The 20,194-nt window shown below is 43.4% G+C and overlaps 1 protein-coding gene across 1 annotated transcript in view; it reads right to left on the bottom strand.

Moving 5' to 3' along the window:
- LOC143986675 (spermatogenesis-associated protein 7 homolog) overlaps window positions 1–20,194 on the bottom strand; it is a 273,557-nt gene that overhangs the window by 79,130 nt on the left and 174,233 nt on the right. The window contains exon 5 of the mRNA XM_077485081.1: window positions 910–1,031. Coding sequence (XP_077341207.1) covers window positions 910–1,031 — 122 coding nt within the window. The remainder of the gene's footprint in view (window positions 1–909; window positions 1,032–20,194) is intronic.

The following is a 20,194-nucleotide window of genomic DNA, read 5'->3' on the forward strand; positions in this document are numbered from 1 at the left end:
CATCAATGAAGAAGAAAAATTACTTTCAGTGCCGCCTATCAGTGCCCTTCAGTACCACCTATCAGTGCCCTTCAGTGCCACCTATAAGTGCCCATCAGTGATGCCTCATCTGTGCCCACCAGTGCCACCTATCAGTGCCCATTAATGCTGCCTTACCAGTGCCTATCAGTGCAGCCTCATTAGTGCACATCAATGAAAGAGAAAAATGACCTATTTGCATAATTAAAAAAAAAAACATTAAAAACTTTTTTTTTTTTAAAGTTTTCAGTCTTTTTTGTTTTTTTTTTCAGCAAAAAAACAAAAACAAAAAAAACAACCCAGCAGTGATTAAAAATCACCAAAAGAAAGCTCTATTTGTATGAAAAAAAATTATACAAATTTCATGTGGGTACAGTGTTGCATCACCACGTAATTCAAAGAGTGACAGCACTGAAAGCTGAAAATTGGCCTGGGCAGGAAGGGGCTTAAGTGGCCGGTAAGCAAGTGGTTAAGAATAAAATATACTGTACAAATAATGTTATTATAGTTAGGAATAGGAAGCATTATTTGAAGCCTTGTTATGTTCTTCTCAGGAGCCTCAACAAATGAGACATACATAATATGTACAGTATGTAAACAGTTGAAAGAGATAATAGCATTAATGTATGATATCCAAGAATCCTACGTGGGAGGCAAAGAAGTTATCCAGTTTTTGGCTATAACTTTTTGGCTACTACTTTATTTATTTATTTTCACACCATGCAACTAGCATTGTTAATGCACCTGTCTGTAATTCTATGACATGGCATTAGTGTATTTTGAATTATGTTGTGAGATGAGTGTTCTCATCATAAATATAAAAGGATTATGAAATGGAAATTGCAATTCAGCATGGTCTGTGCAACTCTAGAGGGAAGAAAGAACATCTACCTTGCCTTGTTCGAGGAAATTGCTTTGTAGACGATGATGAGCTGTAGGATGGATATGCTGAAGTTCCTTCTTGAACTTTTCAATGGCTTGGAGTAACTTCTCTTTGTTCTGCTGATCTCTATCTGTAGAAGAGCATACAAAAACCTGCTCATATATATATGCCATTGGTCATAGATTTAATCAGACATTCAGACAGGCACAAAAGAAAGGCTAGGCTACAATGAGATAGGAAGATGAAAAATAATAAAATAAAATCACAAAAGACAAAGGTTTCGGATTGCTGAGGGGCCGCAGTCAATTTAAGTTTCCTTTAACTTTGCTTTAGCCCTGGTTCACATTGTTGCAATTTACTGGCAATGGCACTGTCCTAATTGGTACAATGCCGTATTTGTGGCACCTCACCGATTTCCAAAAGTAGTTTCTGTACTGCTTTTGATGATCTCGGGGTGCGATTTCCATTGACATCTCTGCAAAAAACCCGCACAGATGTCTCTGAAATCATCCTGAAAATCGGGACTGACATGCGGGAATGAAATCTTGCGAGTTCAGCTGAACTCACACGATTCCATTCCCGCACTCAGTGTGAACCTAGGCTTACCCCCAGAAAAGAAGGTAAATACAGTTAGGTACAAACCCATGAAAATACTTGCCTACTAAAGGCAGCCAATCAGCCCGGAGCAGAGGTTAATTGCAAAACTACGCGATCTGGCGACCGGGAGAAGTCTGCAGGACCTCAAATTCTCAACAGGAATTTCACCACAATCACTGGGGAGAATCATACCAGAAACCTGCAAGTTTCTTGTCGATGCACTACAGAGAAACTATGCAAGGTAACTTACCTCCATATATTATCATATTTTTATTTTATTTAGTGGTTTATATAGTAGTATAGTGTGTGTGTATATATATATATATATATATACACACACACACTATACTATACAGTGGTGTGAAAAAGTGTTTGCCCCCTTCCTCATTTCCTGTTCCTTTGCACGTTTGTCACACTTAAGTGTTTCGGAACATCAAACCAATTTAAACAATAGTCAAGGACAACACAAGTAAACACAAAATGCAATTTGTAAATGAAGGTGTTTATTATTAAAGGTGAAAAAAAATCCAAACCATCATGGCCTTGTGTGAAAAAGTGATTGCCCCCCTTGTTAAAACATACTATAACTGTGGTTGTCCACACCTGAGTTCAATTTCTCTAGCCACACCCAGGCCTGATTATTGCCACACCTGTTCACAATCAAGGCATCACTTAAATAGGAGCTGCTTGACACAGTAAGGTCCACCAGAAGATCCTTAAAAGCTACACATCATGCCGAGACCCAAAGAAATTCAGGAACAATTGAGAAAGAAAGTAATTGAGATCTATCAGTCTGGAAAGGGTTATAAAGCCATTTCCAAAGCTTTGGGAATCCAGCGAACCACAGTGAGAGCCATTATCCACAAATGGCGAAGACATGGAACAGTGGTGAACCTTCCCAGGAGTGGCCGGCCGCCCAAAATTACCCCAAGAGCGCAGCGACGACTCATCAAAGAGGTCACAAAAGACCCCACAACAACGTCCAAGGAACTGCAGGCCTCACTTGCCTCAGTTAAGGTCAGCGTTCATGCCTCCACCATCAGGAAAAGACTGGGCAAAAATGGCCTGCATGGCAGAGTTCCAAGGAGAAAACCACTGCTGAGCAAAAAGAACATCAACGCTCGTCTCAATTTCTCCACAACACATCTTGATGATCCCCAAGACTTTTGGGACAACATTCTGTGGACCGATGAGACAAAAGTGGAACTCTTTGGAAGGTGTGTGTCCAAGTATATCTGGCGTAGAAGGAGCACTGCATTTCATAAAAAGAACATTATACCAACAGTAAAATATGGTGGTGGTAGTGTGATGGTCTGGGGCTGTTTTGCTGCTTCAGGACCTGGAAGACTTGCCGTTATAAAAGGAACTATGAATTCTGCTGTCTACCAAGAGATCCTGAAGGAGAATGTCCGACCATCTGTTCGTGTACTCAAGCTGAAACGAACTTGGGTTCTGCAGCAGGACAATGATCCTAAACACACCAGTAAGTCCACCACCGAATGGCTGAAGAAAAACAAAATGAAGACTTTGGAGTGGCCTAGCCAAAGTCCTGACCTGAATCCTATTGAGATGTTGTGGTATGACCTTAAAAAGGCCGTTCATGCTCGAAAACCCTCTAATGTAACTGAATTAGGACAATTCTGCAAAGATGAGTGGGCCAAAATTCCTCCAGGACGCTGTAAAAGCCTCATTGCACGTTATCGCAAACGCTTGGTTGCAGTTGTTGCTGCTAAGGGTGGCCCAACCAGTTATTAGGTTTAGGGGGCAATCACTTTTTCACACAGGGCCATGATGGTTTGGATTTTTTTTCACCTTTAATAATAAACACCTTCATTTACAAATTGCATTTTGTGTTTACTTGTGTTGTCCTTGACTATTGTTTAAATTGGTTTGATGTTCCGAAAGACTTAAGTGTGACAAACATGCAAAGGAACAGGAAATGAGGAAGGGGGCAAACACTTTTTCACACCACTGTATATACACACACTATAGTTCAGATATGTAGTATATAGTTGTAGTATAGTAGACTATTATATTCTAATCCAAAGTTAAAATGATAAAAATAAAAGTTTTAAGTCAAGTGCTTATTACTCAGTTTAGGTATGAAATAAATATAAAATATATTAAAACACTATATATTTTTTCCCTGCTACAGTTTCCAAGCAACCCATCTGAGTGGATGGACATTGCAAATAAATTCAAGGACCTGTGGAATTTCCCCAATTGTGGAGGAGCCATCGAAGGGAAACACGTGCGCATTGTACAACCACCAAACTCCGGATCCTATTACTTTAACTACAAGGGTTTTTATAGCATCATAATGCTCGCTATAGTTGATGCCAAATATCATTTTTTATATCTGCATATAGGAAAGAATGGCCGGAACTCTGATGGCAGTGTAATTCAGCAGACAGAGCTCTATCACCATCTGCTGAATGGAATCCTTAACCTGCCCACATGTGACGACACATGTGAAAACATGAACTTTGTGTTTGTGGCTGATGATGCGTTTGCATTAACTGAAAACATATTGAAACCATTCCCTATGCGTGATCTGACTCAGGACCAAAGGATCTTCAAATACAGACTATCAAGGGCCCACAGGGTGGTTGAAAATGCCTTTGGGATCTTGGCCAACAGATTACGCTTGCTTTTAACAAGCATCAATATGTCGATGCATAAAATAGATATCATCATGCTCTGTTGTTGTGTCCTACACAATTATCTAAGGCAACATTCCTCAGCATACATTACCCTGTCACCAAGGGATCCCAAGACAATGGCAGTGACCAATGGTAGCGGCGTTGGAGGACAGGAAAGTATGGAGGTGCTCACACCATTGAGCAGCGGACATCCGAGGCTGCCTACACTGAATGCAAGGCAAAGCAGGCTGGACTATCTTAGCTATTTTTATAGAATTGGGGCAGTGCCCTGGCAGTTTGATATGTAAAAAAAAAACAGGCTTGATGAATTGATTTGTCACATTTCATATACCCTATCACAGCTCTATATTAAGATGTTACAGTTTATATCGTATTTTAAAATGATTTGACTTGTGTGAACAATGCCATTGCGATACGTATAGCTTCAATACCCTGCAATTATTTTCCGCAGTTGTAATAAATATGTAGTTTCATGTGCTGGTGTGAACAATGCACACTTTTACAACCCCTACTTTAACCTGTACAATAAATGTTAAATTGTTTGAAGTGCTGTAATTAATAATGTGTCTGTGCCAATTTCATCTGCCGTTAGACCAACTGAGACATTGCTTTAAAAGGGTTGTAAATGATAAACTTTTTTACCTTAATGTATTCTTTGCATTAAAGCGGAGTTCCGCCAATTTTTTTTTTAAGTCAGCAGCTACAAATACTACAGCTACTGATTTTTAAAATATGGACTCTTACCTGTGCATTTGGCACCCGGGGCGGATCCAATATCTGGTAGCCCCGACTTTAAAATGTAAAAACACCCCACTATGCCCCCTGTATACCTCTGCATCCTTCAATATCTCTTTGTTACTACTGTGTACCCCCTCTCTCCAACTGGACCCTTTTACAACACACAGCACCCTGCACCTCTGGACCCCTTTACATTACACAGTCCCCCTGCACCTCTGGACCCCTTTACATTACACAGGCCCTGCACTTCTGGATCCCTTTACATTACACAGCCCTCCTGCACCTCTGGACCCCTTTACATTACATAGCCCTCTGCACCTCTGGACCCCTTTACATTACACAGTCCCCCTGCACCTCTGGACCCCTTTACATTACACAGGCCCTGCACTTCTGGATCCCTTTACATTACATAGCTCTCCTGCACCTCTGAACCCTTTTACATTACACAGCACCCTGCATCATTGGACCACTTTACATTACACAGCCCCCTGCATCTCTGGACCCCTTTACATTATACAGCCCCCCCACAGCTCTTGACCATGTTACACAGACCCCCCTTCAATGCAGGCCCCCCTTCAGTGCAGATACCTCCCTTCAGTGAAGACTCCCCCTCAGTGCAAATCCCCCCTCAGTGCAACCCCCCTTCAGTGCAAACCCCCCTCAGTGCAAACCCCCTTCAGTGCAGACCCCCCTCAGTACAAACCCACCCTCAGTGCAAACCCCCTTCAGTGGAGACCCCTTCCCCCAGTGCAGACCCCCTTAGTGCAAACCCCCCCCTTCAGTGCAGACCCCCCTCAGTGCAAACCCCCTCTCAGTGCAGACCCCCCTCAGTACAACCCCCCTCAGTGAAACCCCCCTTCAGTGCAGACCCCCCTCAGTGCAAACCCCCCATCAGTGCAGACCCCCAGTGCAAACCCCCCTTCAGTGCAGACCCCCTCTCTCAGCACAAACCCCCCTCAGTGAAAACCCCCCTTAAGTGCAGACCCCCCTCAGTGCAAACACCCCTTAAGTGCAGACCCCCCTCAATGCAGACACCCCCCTTAAGTGCAGACCCCCCCAGTGCAAACCCCCCCCCTTCAGTACTTCAGATCAGCACTTACTCAGAGACCACTCAGAGCCACTCGGATGAACTTGGAAATCCTTGGAGAGTTTCGGAAACACTCGTGAACGGAGTATTTCCGAGTGTTTCCGAGTGCATCGGAATGTCTCTGAGTGTCAACAGCGCCCCCTCCCCACCTCTGGCCAAATGTGGTACTGCACACCGCAGAGACTTGAATCCTGCTAGTTTTACAAGACAACACTCGCAAACCGAGTCAGGATTTATTAAAAGTAATGGCTCGTATAGCGAAACTCTTGTTAACCGTGTTACTACGCAATCTGAGGTATTACTGTACTTTGTGGAATACCAATGTTCTTCTTTATCCAATTTTCTAGATTTTTGTTATCTAAATCGGGATACAGAAGAATGTTTAAGAACATAATGTTCATATTCCTGTCCTGTTAAACCTCTGTATGGTCTTGGCCAACCGTGCTGCAGCACAGTTTCAGGGATTCTGGCAATCTTCTTATAGCCTAGGCCAGGGGTGCTCAACCTGGCTCTCCAGCTGTTGCAGAACTACAAGTCCCATGAGGCATAGCAAGACTCCGACAGCCACAAGCATGACACCCAGAGGCAGAGGCATGATGGGACTTGTAGTTTTGCAACAGCTGGAGAGCCACAGGTTGAGCACCCCTGGCCTAGGCCATCTTAATGTAGAACAACAATTCTTTTTTTCAGATCCTCAGAGAGTTCATTGCCATGAGGTGCCAAGTTGAACTTCCAGTGACCAGCATGAGAGATTGAGAACGATAACACCAAATTGAACCCTTTCACTGCCCGAAAGCAGTCAGCTGATACCCTTTTTTTCCCCCAGACTTCTCCATAGACTTCATTCAACAACTATACACCAGTAGCGTTATTAAAATGAAATAATATTGTGGGGAAAACATTTTCACAAATAACTCCTTCAAATCTGATTTCTTGTAGGTTTGTCAGACTTTTGAACAGTAGAAGAAAATTGATCAACTTAATGACTCACCGATGATCAAGGAGAGGAGATCTGCATTTCTCTAATAAACTAGCCAGATAACAATTACCATCTTGATGAGTAACAAGGATAATGTCCTAATGTATCCATTTGTATTGAAAAACTCCAACAACCCCCCGCAACAAGTCTGAATTAGTAATTACCGGACTGACAGAAGAGGAAATATGTGATATTATACTCATGCAAAACAACCTCTGATTAAAATTGATCAACATTTTCCATATCTTATAATGTGACATGAAAGCAGTTATGTACAGTATTTAGTCATGACATTTATAAGGAATGATACAAGCGACTTGGTAAGGCGATGATTTTTCTAATGCGTTTTTTAAACCCATTGCTATGTAAATCAAAAGTGATTTTCCATTAAACTCCAATGGCCAATATTTCCAATATTGATTGTTTTAGAACAGTAATCATTCATTTAAGGGTAAAACATATACAAAAGGCACTCCTGAGACACTACACTAGAAAGAACTCGGAGCGGTGGCAGTGAAAATGAGACTTGTGAACTCCACTAAACCCAAGAACCTATGACTGTCTGTTCTTCTCAAAACCCAGGAAAGTGCAAGCAGTTTGCTAAACGTTTGCTATTATAGTTTTCATGTATCAGAAAATGGGGCACGGTAGAGAATGCAACAATGAATTGGCAACAAGAACTGGTGGTAGGTGGTAGAACTCCAAAGACATGCTGGTAGGTTAATTGCCTCAGTCCAAAAATTGGCCCTAGTATATAACTAGGGATGAGCTTCGTGTTCGAGTCGAACGTACGTTCGACTCGAACATTGGCTGTTCGTCCGTTCGGCGAAATCCGAACATTTTGGTCCGTTCGTGTCAAATTCGTGTGCAATGGCGCAGTGCATTGCTGGCTCATGATTGGCCAAGCATGCACTGTGACCCCGCATGCTTGGCCAATCGCAGCGCCAGCAGCGAGGAGAGCCATGATTGGCCACAGGCAGGATGCCTGTGGCCAATCATAGCTCAGGCTGTGCAGTGCACGACCCACACTATATAAGGCCGCCATCGAGGCGGCCTCGTGTAGTGTGTTGGCGTCTGAAGCAGTGGGTGTTCTGTGTACCTTCAACACAGTACACACCGATCGTTTTCGGCCGATTTTCTATCTTGCTGTTGTGTAGTGGTTATTGTCTGTGTGCCCTGACCGCAGTATACACCGCTATATTCACCTCACCTATATAGCTAGTGATCTATCTTTTATAATAGAGCTTGCAGTCAGTAGTGTTAGGAGATAGTGCGTGCTGAGTTAGAGTAGGATTTTGCAATATCAATCAATTGGATCGCTCTGCAAATGCTGTCTCATGTACCCCTTAAATGGACAAAGCCTACTTGATCTTTATGCGCAGCCACTGCGCCCATCAAGCGCAGCCACTGTGCCTATCAAGCGCAGCCACTGTGCCCATCAAACGCAAGTACTGTGCTCATTAAACGCAGCTACTGGTGCCACTAGCGGCTGGTGCTCAAAATTTTTGGGGAGGCGCAAACAAACTGAAAAAAGAAAATCAATTGCGGTCATTGTGCCATCAAACTAAGCCACTGTGCCGATCAAGCCCAACCACTGTGTCTATCAAACGCAGCCACTGTGCCCATCAAGCGTAGCCCCTGTGCCCAGCAAGTTCAGCCACTGTGCCCATCAAATGCAACCACTGTGCCCATCAACCACAGCCACTGTGCCCATCAATTGCCACCACCGTGCCCATCAAATGCAACCACTGTGTCTATCAAACGCAGCCACTGTGCTCATCAAGCGCAGCCACTGTGCCCATCAAATGCAACCACTGTGCCCATCAAACGCCGCCACTGTGCCCATCAAATGCAGCCACTGTGCCATCAAACGCAAGCCACTGTGCCCATCAAATGCTGCCATTATGCCCATGAAACGCAGCCACTGTGCCCATCAAAGGCAGCTACTATGCCCATCAAGAGCAGCCATTGTGCCAACTACCATACCTATCAATTGCTGCCAGTATGCCCATCAATTTCTGCCAGTGTACCCATCAATTGCCGCTCCTGTGCCCCATCAAATGCTGCCAGTGTGCCCATCATTTGCCGCTGCAACTGTGCCCCATCAAATGCTGGCAGTGTGTATCACCCCGGCACTTGCCTGTCTCGCAGCGGGTCAGTGGCGGTGTCCTGCGTGCTCCTTGATGTCTTCTTCCGTCCTCTCTATCAGGCGTCCAATCACAGCGTCTGATGTTTCAGCCAATCGGGTGACAGACAACAGACCCGAGCACCTGATTGGCTGAGAGGTAGTTCAGTGTTAGCAAAGTGAATTCCTTCGCTTTGCTAACAAACAATTCAGTGAGCAGCAAACGCACAGCATTGCACCCGCTGTTCACCTTTTTGGGTGCCTATTAGAGTCTACGGCTCTAATCAGGTGCTTCAAAAAAAAAAAAAAACATCACTATAATTCAGGTGCCCAGCGCCAGAAAAGGGGCCCGACACCTGAATAGGGGGTGTCAGCGGGGACTATAAATAGATTCATGCAAGGCATGAATCTATCTATGGTGATAGAGCGGTGACAGAAGAGAGGGGGCAGCACTCCTGCGCCCTTTACGGACGCACTGCCACTGTATGTTATACTTTTCATTTAAAGCGCCTCTCAGAGAGTACCACTACATTAAACTCCCACTTAAATTAATATTTTATTGCTTCATAGGCAGAACAAATGTCATTTGTAATTATATGGCAGAGGTTGCAGTGTGGTGGCACCAGCACCAGTGCCTAAGGCCCAATTTTTCTGCCCCTGTTTAACAGGGACATGTAATTACAATTCTTGATATAATATTTCACAGGAGGGCCCCTTCCTGTGCCCACCCAGAGTAATGGTGAGGACTTATAGTGTTGTGGCACCAGCACCACAACCACCAAAGGTCAATTTTTCTACCACTGTTCAACAATGGCATGTAATTACAATTCTTGATATAATCGTTCACAGCAGGGCGCTCCAGCGCCCACCAAGAGTCACTTTGAGGGCTTACAATGTTGTGGCAAAACCAACACCTTGTTCCGCCATTTCTGCAGAGCATATAGGGCAGGCCCCTACTTTCAAACATCCAACTTACAAACATCTCCTACTTGCAAATGCAAGGAGACAACAGCAAGTGAGATGAAAAAAGATGGACGACAAAACAAATTATACAGGGGTGATAACCCTTCCCTATGTTTTCCAAAAAGCTTAAAAATTGTTTTTTTGACTGGAGCTACACTTTAAAAATGTACCAGTTGAAAATTACAAACAGATTCAACTTAACACAACAAACCTACACAGTCCCTGTCTTGTTTGCACCGCCTGTATACTGCTGTTCTGAGTATGTAGGGCCTGGGGGCCACACGCATTTCCTTTTTTTAATATGGGTACGGGGTTCCCCTTAATATGCGTACAAGACCCAAATAGGCTGGTAATGGGCAGGGAGGGCTACCCATGCCATTTTTCTCAATGATTTTCAACCATATTGCAGGAATCGGATATAACATTAAAACCGCAAGCAGTTTTAAATGGTGTTATTTCCGTTTAATGTCATTTTGTGCAGGGACTGTTCTAAACACGGGAAACACGTGGCACTTCACAGGCATACTACAGACACCCCCCAGGCACCATATTTAAAGGAATATTTCACTTTTTTTTTCACTTTAATCGTCATTAAAATCAGTGCTCCCGCCAAAACGGCCATTTTTAAAAACATTTTAGGCATTGACCCATGTCCCCTGGGGCAGGAGCCAGGTCCCCAAACCCTTTTTAGGACAGTATCTAGCATATTAGCCGTTAAAATTAGCACTTTTCATTTCGAACGTTCGAGTCCCATAGACTTCAATGGTGTTCTAACGTTCGTAACGAACGTGGGGTCCGTTCGAAAGTTCTGGTGCGAACCGAACCGGGGGTGTTCGGCTCATCCCTACATATAACTAGTATATAATTGGGAACCTTGGATTGTGGGCTCCTTGAGGGTAGGAACCAATGTGAGTGTGCGATGTAAGTGTGGAGCGCTGTGTAAATTGACAGTGCTATATGGGTACCTTAAATAAATAATAATAATAGATGAGCATCTTAATGAGACACAATGTACAGGGATAGGGACGATTGTAGACACGCACCCACACTCATTCAGTTTGAACTGGATGGACTGGTGTCTTTATTCAACCTTACTAACTTTGTAACATTTTAACTATGTAACTATGGTCTTATGCTGTGTACACACGATTGGAATTTCCGCCAGCAAAAGACCAATAACAGCTTTTCATCGGAAAATGCAATCGTGTGTATGCTCCATCAGACTTTAGCTGCCTGAATTCCTGACAGCAAAAAATTGAGAGCATGTTCTCAATTTTTCCAACGGGAAAACTTTCTATCGGAAATTCCGATCGTGTGTATGCAATTTCGACGTGCAAAAACTCACGCATACTCAGATTCAACTAGGAGATGGAAGCTATTGGCTACTGGGTATTGAACTTCCATGCTAGCTGCATGGTAAAATGCAGCATTTTACCGTGCAGGCTTGTCTGAATCTAGCCTAAAACATTCAAATTAATCTACGTACATAAGTGACACTTGGAAAACTCATAATAGAAGGATTTACCAACACCAAGATGCACTGGTGATCTGATGAATAACCAAGATGAAACCAAAGGAAGGCCATATTGCCTCCAATAGGTGAAACATTTGAATACATTTCTTCTGCTATCCCAACCAGGTTTGTAAGCCTGTACTCACTTCATCAGGGAAATAGTATTCCTATTTCCCAGTTACATTTTGTTCGGTGTACATTTTTCAAAGTACAATAATTTGAGATGATAAAAGAAGACAAAGAAATATTTTAGCCTTGAAAAGGAAGCCGCAGGTTTACTGATATTTTTATACACCAGAGTTTAGCTCTTAGAATGCATGATTTCAGCTTACAATAGTTAGTCTAACAAATGAAGAATGTTCAAACCCCAAATGGATTCTGAGCCTTTATTAATTTTTCTTCCACACACAATCCATGAAAAAGGTAACGTGCTGTTATATGAAGTGATTGTGTCCAGGAGACATCGTGACGGAGAGAAAAAGCGAGCACAAAGAGAAGATGTAGTAAGAGATATGCAAAGTAATCAAATTTATAGGATTATCTGTAGAGCTTTTTTTTTTCCCTTTCTTTGGCAGATTTATAAATTGAGCGGGTAAATTGGTCTTATTTCTACCATTAGAATAGTTGCAATGTTTGTTTAATGACAATAAATCAAGCAACAGTATCACATCCAATGCCATGTCTTAAAGGGGACCTTTACTAACAAAAATATGGTGGATTCCATCTTCTGTCTTTGGCCTTAACTTTAAACCACTGACCTGGAACCAGTATACAGATCAAAAAAGTCATAGAGTGAAGTCCTACCTCCTAATCTGTATACTTGTTGTGGTTCTTGGACTTAGAAACGATGGCAGCCACTGGAGACATGCTACTGGAGACTGGTTGAGGAACTGAAGAAAGGAAGTTAGAAATGGCAGCCTCCAGACTTCCTGACATCAGGATTTTTTTTTATAATAAATCTTGTCAGATTTCTAAAAATATTATTCAATCTTTTAGGAAACCAAATGCATATAGAACATGGTGCCATTTGAATCTGTGGCCACTGGATAACTGTGCAAGTCGAGGAACTAAAGAGGACAGGTTAGTAACGGCAGCCTCAACACCTCCTGACTATGCAGTTAATTTAAAGAAGTTTTACTTGACTTCTAAAAGTTTTAGTTAATCATTTAGGGGGCCAAGTGCATGTAATGTCGCATACACATGGCCGGACTTCCCGGCAGACTAGGTCAAACGGTCTTCCTGACGGACTTTCGGCTGAGTTCCGACGGACTTTCTGAATGATTGAACAGACTTGGCTACACATGAACTAAGTCCGTTCGAAAGTCCATTCTTTTTGAATGTGATGATGTAAACGGGACTAAACAAGGAAGTTCAATAGCCAGTAGCAAATAGCTTCCCTTGCATCGTATTTGGTCCATCGGACCATCACACAGACGAACGGTTTTCCTGATTTTAGTCCGTCAGAATTGAGTCCGTCGGATAGATTTGAAATGTTCTATTTCTAGGTCCGTCAGATTTTTTTTTTCGAAAAACGATCGGACTAGCCCACACACGATTGGATTGTCCGGTGGACTAATCCCTTCGCACCTAGTCTGCCAGAAAGTCCGGTCGTGTGTACGCGGCATAAGTGGAATCCCTTCTGTCATTGCTAAACAGTAAGCTTCTAGCAGCACGGTGGGACAGTTATGTTTCCCCATCCAACCATACTGCTAAAAAGGAAATGAAAACCAGCATTACCATTTACTTAAGATCACAAAGCCTGGGGTGCTGTGTGTTTATGCAGTATTGTGTTATACATGGCAGTGCTAATTATTTATTCAAAAAAGTAAAAGATCACAAAGTACTGCGGGGCTGTGTGATCCATTCACTGTTGGTTGTGTATGTGTACAAGCAGCCACAGATAGACACAGAGTCGAATGATCTTTTACCACTATGAATGAATGATCAGTAGTGTTGCCTTCGGAAAAGAACAGTTGTCTTTGAAATGAGATAGGGCTCAGTGCTGGCTGTATCCCCACTCCCCACAGGAATGGCCATAATTTAGGTTTAAGAATGGAGTAGACCAACAGTAAGAAAAATAGGGGCTTTTTTAATCCACAAGGGGGCCGCTGACCCAAATAGGAGCAAATACTATATGGACTTTGCATCCTGCAGGATGAATTAAAAGTTAAACTATTTTAATGAGAGCCCTTTTTAAAAAAAAAAAACTTCAAACCCATAACTTGTTAATGTAGAAAGCCTCTGATAACAATGCCTGGCATCTCATTGGAAGTGGGTGTCTGAGATGTAATGAGAATGGAGATTGAAAGTTGCAGTGAACTGTCTCATGGAGAATAATTACAAGTCTGTTATAGGGTCTGCCTACATATGAGGGTACAGTCATCTATTTCTAGTGAGTGATATGGAATGCTAGAGAAACCTTTGGACACATGCATAGGAAATCTGGGTTTATGGCAGCCTGGCCAAAAATCTTCATACCTATTTACAAGCAGCAGATGGCAGGTGACCACGAATGCACGACACAGGCACTAAACAATATTTTCAACAGAAGATTTTTACTCATGCAGATTTGAATCTGGTGAATTTGTGCCCAAGGGAGAGGGAGTGCTGCGGGATATGTAACATGTCTCAGGGGGAACAATGAAGATAAGCTAGGAAAATCTATCCAAACCAAACTCTGCCGGAGTTATGGAGGTGTCTACATCCATGCCTTTGACTCCAACTGCTTGCCCTCAGCTCTGTGTAAGTACCCACTTTATTTGGGAGGCCAGGCATTGTTAATTGGGCAATCTACATTAAACAGCTACAGGTTCACAAGGAATTTGTTAATAAATGCCATAGGATATAATACTATGCTTAAAATGAAACTTTGCTTAGCCCAGTAAAGTATTTAAAATCAGCCCTCAATACAACCTATACCCACCATTCCTTTGCTCCCTCAGGAAGGAAAGTCCTGTAGAGGCCTCAAGTAAATGTTATTCTGAGCTTACTCAGGGCTGAGGACTGTCTCTCCACTGACACTGGTGCCTGAGTATTCAACTTGTAAGGGGGTAGGTGGGTGGTACCTCCTCCATGTTTCCATACTTGTTGGGTGCCAAGCAAGGGTCACATGAAAGGCCTACCCCAGGGTGGGTTTCACTGGGCTACCCCAGTCACTTTGTATTATTATTATTATTATACAGAATATATATGACGCCAACAGTTTACACAGAGCTTTACAATATAAAAGGGAGACAATATAGTTATAATATAATACAAGTGGATTAAGAGGCCCTGCTCAGAAGAGCTTACAATCTAATAATTTGTACAGGGTCACTGCTATACACATGGGGTACCTTTACTTGAGCCAAGCCCATGACCCAGTAGATGACAAGCATGAACAAACTCTAGTAAACGCTCTTGGTGTATTCATCATCACTATGATCACTTGTTGCATTTTGGAGGGACATGCAGAGCCAATGCCCTGTCCACCTGTCCAGAGTATCACCGCTACCTCACTCCCAGTAACAAACTCTAGAAAACTCTCTTGGTGTATTCATCATCACTATGGTCACTTTTTGTATTTTGGAGGGACATGTAGAGCCAATGCCCTCTCTACCTGTCCAGATTATCACCACTACTTCATTCCCAGTAAAGTATGGGGTCCTACTGTGCACCTAGCATGGACTCCATGCATGCACTTAATTTAACTCTTTGTTTTCTGTACCTGTGCACAGGTTGAGGGCCTTGGCGGCGCAGATCTGCTCCCGTATCTATGGGAGACAAATCGCTGCTGGAGGATTGCCGATAATATCTCCCTAGATCTCACCTGCCTCATATACATGCTTAACGACAGGCTGTTGGAGAACCCTTCATTCCCCTTGGTAACCACATGTGCCTTTACACTGTTATAACTTTGTACTGTGTTTTCATACCCGGATATGTTTATTGACCCGAGCTGTAACTACAGTATATGTGCTGGTTGCTTGCATTGCACTCCTTTAGTAGCTTCAGATAAGGCAAAGTTGAACAAAAACTTTACTTGAAAAATACAGGATGATGAAAACCACAATATAACAGTTCAATATATAGTACGGTCAATTCCCTAACATTCCTAGTCCCTAACTACAGGCTTGCGGCTGCCCCAGCATACCTGTACAAGATGAAGCCCAGTGGTGTAGTGGTTAGCACTCTCACCTAGCAGTAAGAAGGTTCAAATCCCAACCACGACACTACCTGCCTGGAGTTTGCATGTTCTCCCTGTACCTGCGTGGGTTTCCTCCGGGTACTCCGGCTTCCCCCCACAAACCAAAGACATGCAGGTAGGTTAATTGGTGTCTGTCCAAAATTGGCCCTAGTGTATGAATGGGGACCTTGGATTGTGGGTAGGGACCCATGTGAATGTGTAAAGTACATGGATAGGGACAATTGTAGACACTCAGGTTGAACTAGATGGACTGATGTCTTTATTCAACCTTACTAACTATGAAACTATGAAACTATGAAGTCCATTAACAGGAAAATCCATTAAGGCGATGCTCTAATACTTTGGTGGCTTCATGGAGGATTGCAGGTACCAGCAATCCTCCTACATATTGCTGGCTGTCTGAGGAATATGCGCTGCTGTTGAGGTTGGCATTAAAGTGAAATGCTTTGACTTGAATGCGCAGGTCCATGTTAAAGCGTACCTATCAACCCCCCCCCCCCCCCCCGGCTTCTATCCAACTGTCCCTGATCCAGGGAGATTTTGCTCTGAAACTATCCAGCTGCTTGTCTATTTAATCTTATGGTCAGTTCGTACTCTGTCATTCAGAGTACCACCTCTTCATGGGATTTAATGGAGAACGCACAGCACATACATGAGATTTTTGAGCAGCTCTAGGGGTGATATCTCCCTGGATAGGGGACAGTTGAGTATAAGACTGGAAGAAGGGCTAGGGATGGTCAGGGCATCCTACAATAAATTACCTGTACACTTTAAGATTTCAGTGATCAATATTTTGTTGATTTACGCAGTCTCAGCTTTCGTCTCTGTCTCACCCACATCCCATAGCTATGCCAACGAGATTCAGTACTGTTGCATTAAAATTAGGACAGGTGTAAGTATACAGATCCTCATTTTCCATTGCTATGTATGACATTTGAAGATTCACCTTGCTAACAAGGCAATAACTTCCCTTTAAGTGGAATCTGCCGGTATTATGCTCTCTCTTATTACAAGCTTCTAAATAAAAAGAGCTGATAGGCAGCACGATGGCACTCTTCCCAGATCTGCCTCTGTTTCGCCATACATATGTTTGAACAATAACACATGGTGTGTAATTACCAGGTAAATCACACTCAGCTTTCAAGCCAGTTCGGGGGGGCTTGATGACCTGATGTTCTCCTGGCTATCTTCATTATCTGCTACAGCTGGAGGTCCAATTATGGCTGGGAAAATTATCCACAATGCTCTAATATCTAATATCACCTTGCAATGTTCCCTAATGGTAATGCCTTTCTTGCTGAGTGTTTGATTTATAAACTAGATTTGTTCTAGTTTTCTAGGGAGAAAATAAGTAAAATGCTCTCTAAAAAGCACATCTGTGTGCTCTTTGCTTGTTAAGGAACTTTGTCTTTCAAAGAACAAGATTACAGATTACTTTTTCAAACTGCTGCCCTTCCCATAGATCGATGTGGAGACAGCCCGTAGGAAAAGTCGGAAAACACTTTTTTATGATTTAAGTTATTATCAGTAAAAATGATTTAAGGAAAAAAATCAGCATTTGAGGCATTTATTTTGTAATAACAAGAATTTTTAAGTAAATTTGAATATGATTTTCATGGCGATTACTTGATTTTAGCACTAACATCCAGTCATAAGCTGACCTTAGTGCAACGATCAAAAGTTTTAGCGCAGATATTTGTGCATGACTGTGCTTACTTTTCGGCACCTACAGTAATAGGTAAACATGGTCGAAAAGGGTTAAGCCAGTGTTAGGCCGCGTACACACGCGCGGACTGTTCGCCCAACTTTGTCCGCTGAACAGTGTTTGGGCGGACAGTCCGCTCGTGTGTGGGCTTTCAGCGGACAGTTTTAGCGGACAGTTTGACGGACAAGGTTTTTCGGAAATTCCATAAAACTGTCCGCTGAAACCTTGTTTCAGCGAACAGTCCGCTCGTGTGTAGGCTTGTTCGTCAAACAAAGTTGCACGCATGCTCAGAAAGGATTTTCACGCCGAAAGCTATAATGCAGTGTATAGGACGTCGTATTTTTCGTCCCGTCGTACGTGCCGTTCACGTCATCGCGCACGGTTTCAGCAAACTGTTCGTCCGTCGTGTGTGGCCATGTCCGTCCATGCTAAGTTTGAGCGGACTGTTTGCCGAAACTGTTGGACGGACAAATTTGGGCGAACAGTCCGCGCGTGTGTACGCGGCCTTAGGGCTTAGGTTAAAGTAGATCTAAACCATGACTGGATGACATTTTGTTTGGAAATGCATGCTGTACCTTAAAAAAATGGCCATGTTATTTTCCATAGATTAGTGTTTTACAGTCTTTTTACCTGATTTTCTTCTCAGCGCTGTTGCTATCCTCCACCTTTTTTCAGGCTTTCCCTGTCTACATAAACTTATCGCAGAAGGGCTTGGTTATTATTGCCCTAGAGATGAGCAATGACCCAGCACACAGTTCATTAGAGTACAAAAAAGTGGAAGTGTGGAGTTTGGGTTAGAGATAAATTCAGAGGACACCTGAGCTCATCTCCACCCTGGACCAGCTTCCAGTGACTATGGTGGACCTTGTCTGAGCAACATGTGTCAGCATGTTGGTGTGCAGTGCACTGAAAGAAAATTCAGCATGTATCCCTTACCCCTAAAGGAGCTGCTGATATATGGTTCCCTATTTCAAATGAATAAAGACCCTTCAGGAAGTACCGCACTCTCTGACATACTAAGGCTGAAGGAAAAGCTGTTTGTTCAGACTTCATGCCCAGCAGAGAAAATGCAGAAACAACAATAACAAACATGGGTGAACAGAGGTATCAAAAGGCCCTGACCTAAATATAGGATATATATATACACACAGGGGCTATAAAGTCAAAGTCCTTTCTCATTGTTCTCCTGGCCAGAAGTATACCAGTCGGTGGCCTGTGTTGGGGTCCAAGCATAAGTTGGACTGCTCCTAACAGAGTTTTTGTAAACTTAAACGTAAAAGAAAAGCTAAATATTCCTCAAAACAAATCTTTTGGGATCCCAGAAAAGGGTGGCCCTGTCTTTTTAAACAGGAGTAAAGCATAGATGGTGGCCAGAGGCCTCTCACTACTCTGAATCCCATCATAAGGTCCTCATTCTCATGGGTGTACAGAACAGTGTATACATGAGCAGCGTGACTATTGTGGTCTCTGAGGGAGATGGCAACATCTCTAAATACTGTAGCATCAACTCCTGGTGAAATGGCAGATGTTATGGGTACAGATTCAATCTCTTGCAGCTTGCTGTGCCTTGCAGTCCTGTGGTAACACAGATCTGTATGCCACAGCTTCAATGAGATCCCACCTGGGCAAGAAAACAGTAAGCAGTTTCTCACCGACCATGGTGGGCAAGCTATCACCTGTAGGCTCATGTGTCCTTCTGGCAGTAGTGGTCTCAGAAGCAACAGTTCAGTCCTGATCCAGTAATACAATAAAGCACTGGCACTCAGCAGCGTCACCTGCCTCAGCAGCCCAGCTCTTGACTAGGGTAGGTAAGAGCTCACCTGAGACTGCCCCTACCTATGTCTGCCCCAATTACCCCCCTTTACTCATCAGGAATGATCACACAAAACATAAGTGGAGTTAAACTGGCCAAACACGGCCTTTTATTAAACATACACTTTCTTTATAAAACATAACATAACCATACATAACTTATCCAGCTATCAAGATTCAAGGTCCCTGACGGTGCCACATTGCCAATTGTTTGTGTCTGAGCCCAGCCACTTCAGAGCCTAAACCAGCTGACCTCAGACACTCACCGGTCTTAACACCAATATGAATTGTACCGCACACACTTGAGGACTCGATATCGCAGACGGATTCCCACCGTTTTCCCAATAACCATAAATAGACCTCCGTCAAGGACCCCAACCGCCAAACAGTACAACCGTAAAATCAATAATAAGAAGGGCAGGTGGGAAGTATGCTCTTCTGACGATTATCTCTCAGCAAGTGAGCTGGGACCTCCCCTTCTGAACAACTGAACTCCTGGCCCCTCCCCATCACACCGTCCTCTGGGCCAATAAGATAAGTGCAAGGACGGACCATGCTAACATTAAAATAGATTAACCTCGCTGACTGGTTCCCCTTATCACCCTGTCATGTATGCCCTTTACTGATTCATTTCCGCCTCTGCTCCGGGCGTGTATTTCTTCCTGGCTTTCTCCACACAAGACTGTTCAGCGATGTGTGTTTCTAGCACTCTCCCTTTTTTGCAGTACTCTGTAATCCTCTAGGGCTTGTAGTCCCACACAGCTTTGCTTGATCAATGACTGCTTTTCTGGGAACTACATTGTCCAGTAACCCCTGCATTTCCTGGGCTATTGGGATGGCTTTCCAAGCTGCCCTGCACCCAATCGCCCTCCTCCTCTCTGCTGTGGGCAGGACTCTCCTCTGGCAGCTGTGGGTGCAGCCCTTC

Source organism: Lithobates pipiens, unplaced genomic scaffold (genome assembly GCF_037356315.1).
Source record: "Lithobates pipiens isolate NorthernLeopardFrog02 unplaced genomic scaffold, aLitPip1_a1.2 Scaffold_18, whole genome shotgun sequence".
Classification (NCBI taxonomy): Eukaryota; Metazoa; Chordata; class Amphibia; order Anura; family Ranidae; genus Lithobates; species Lithobates pipiens.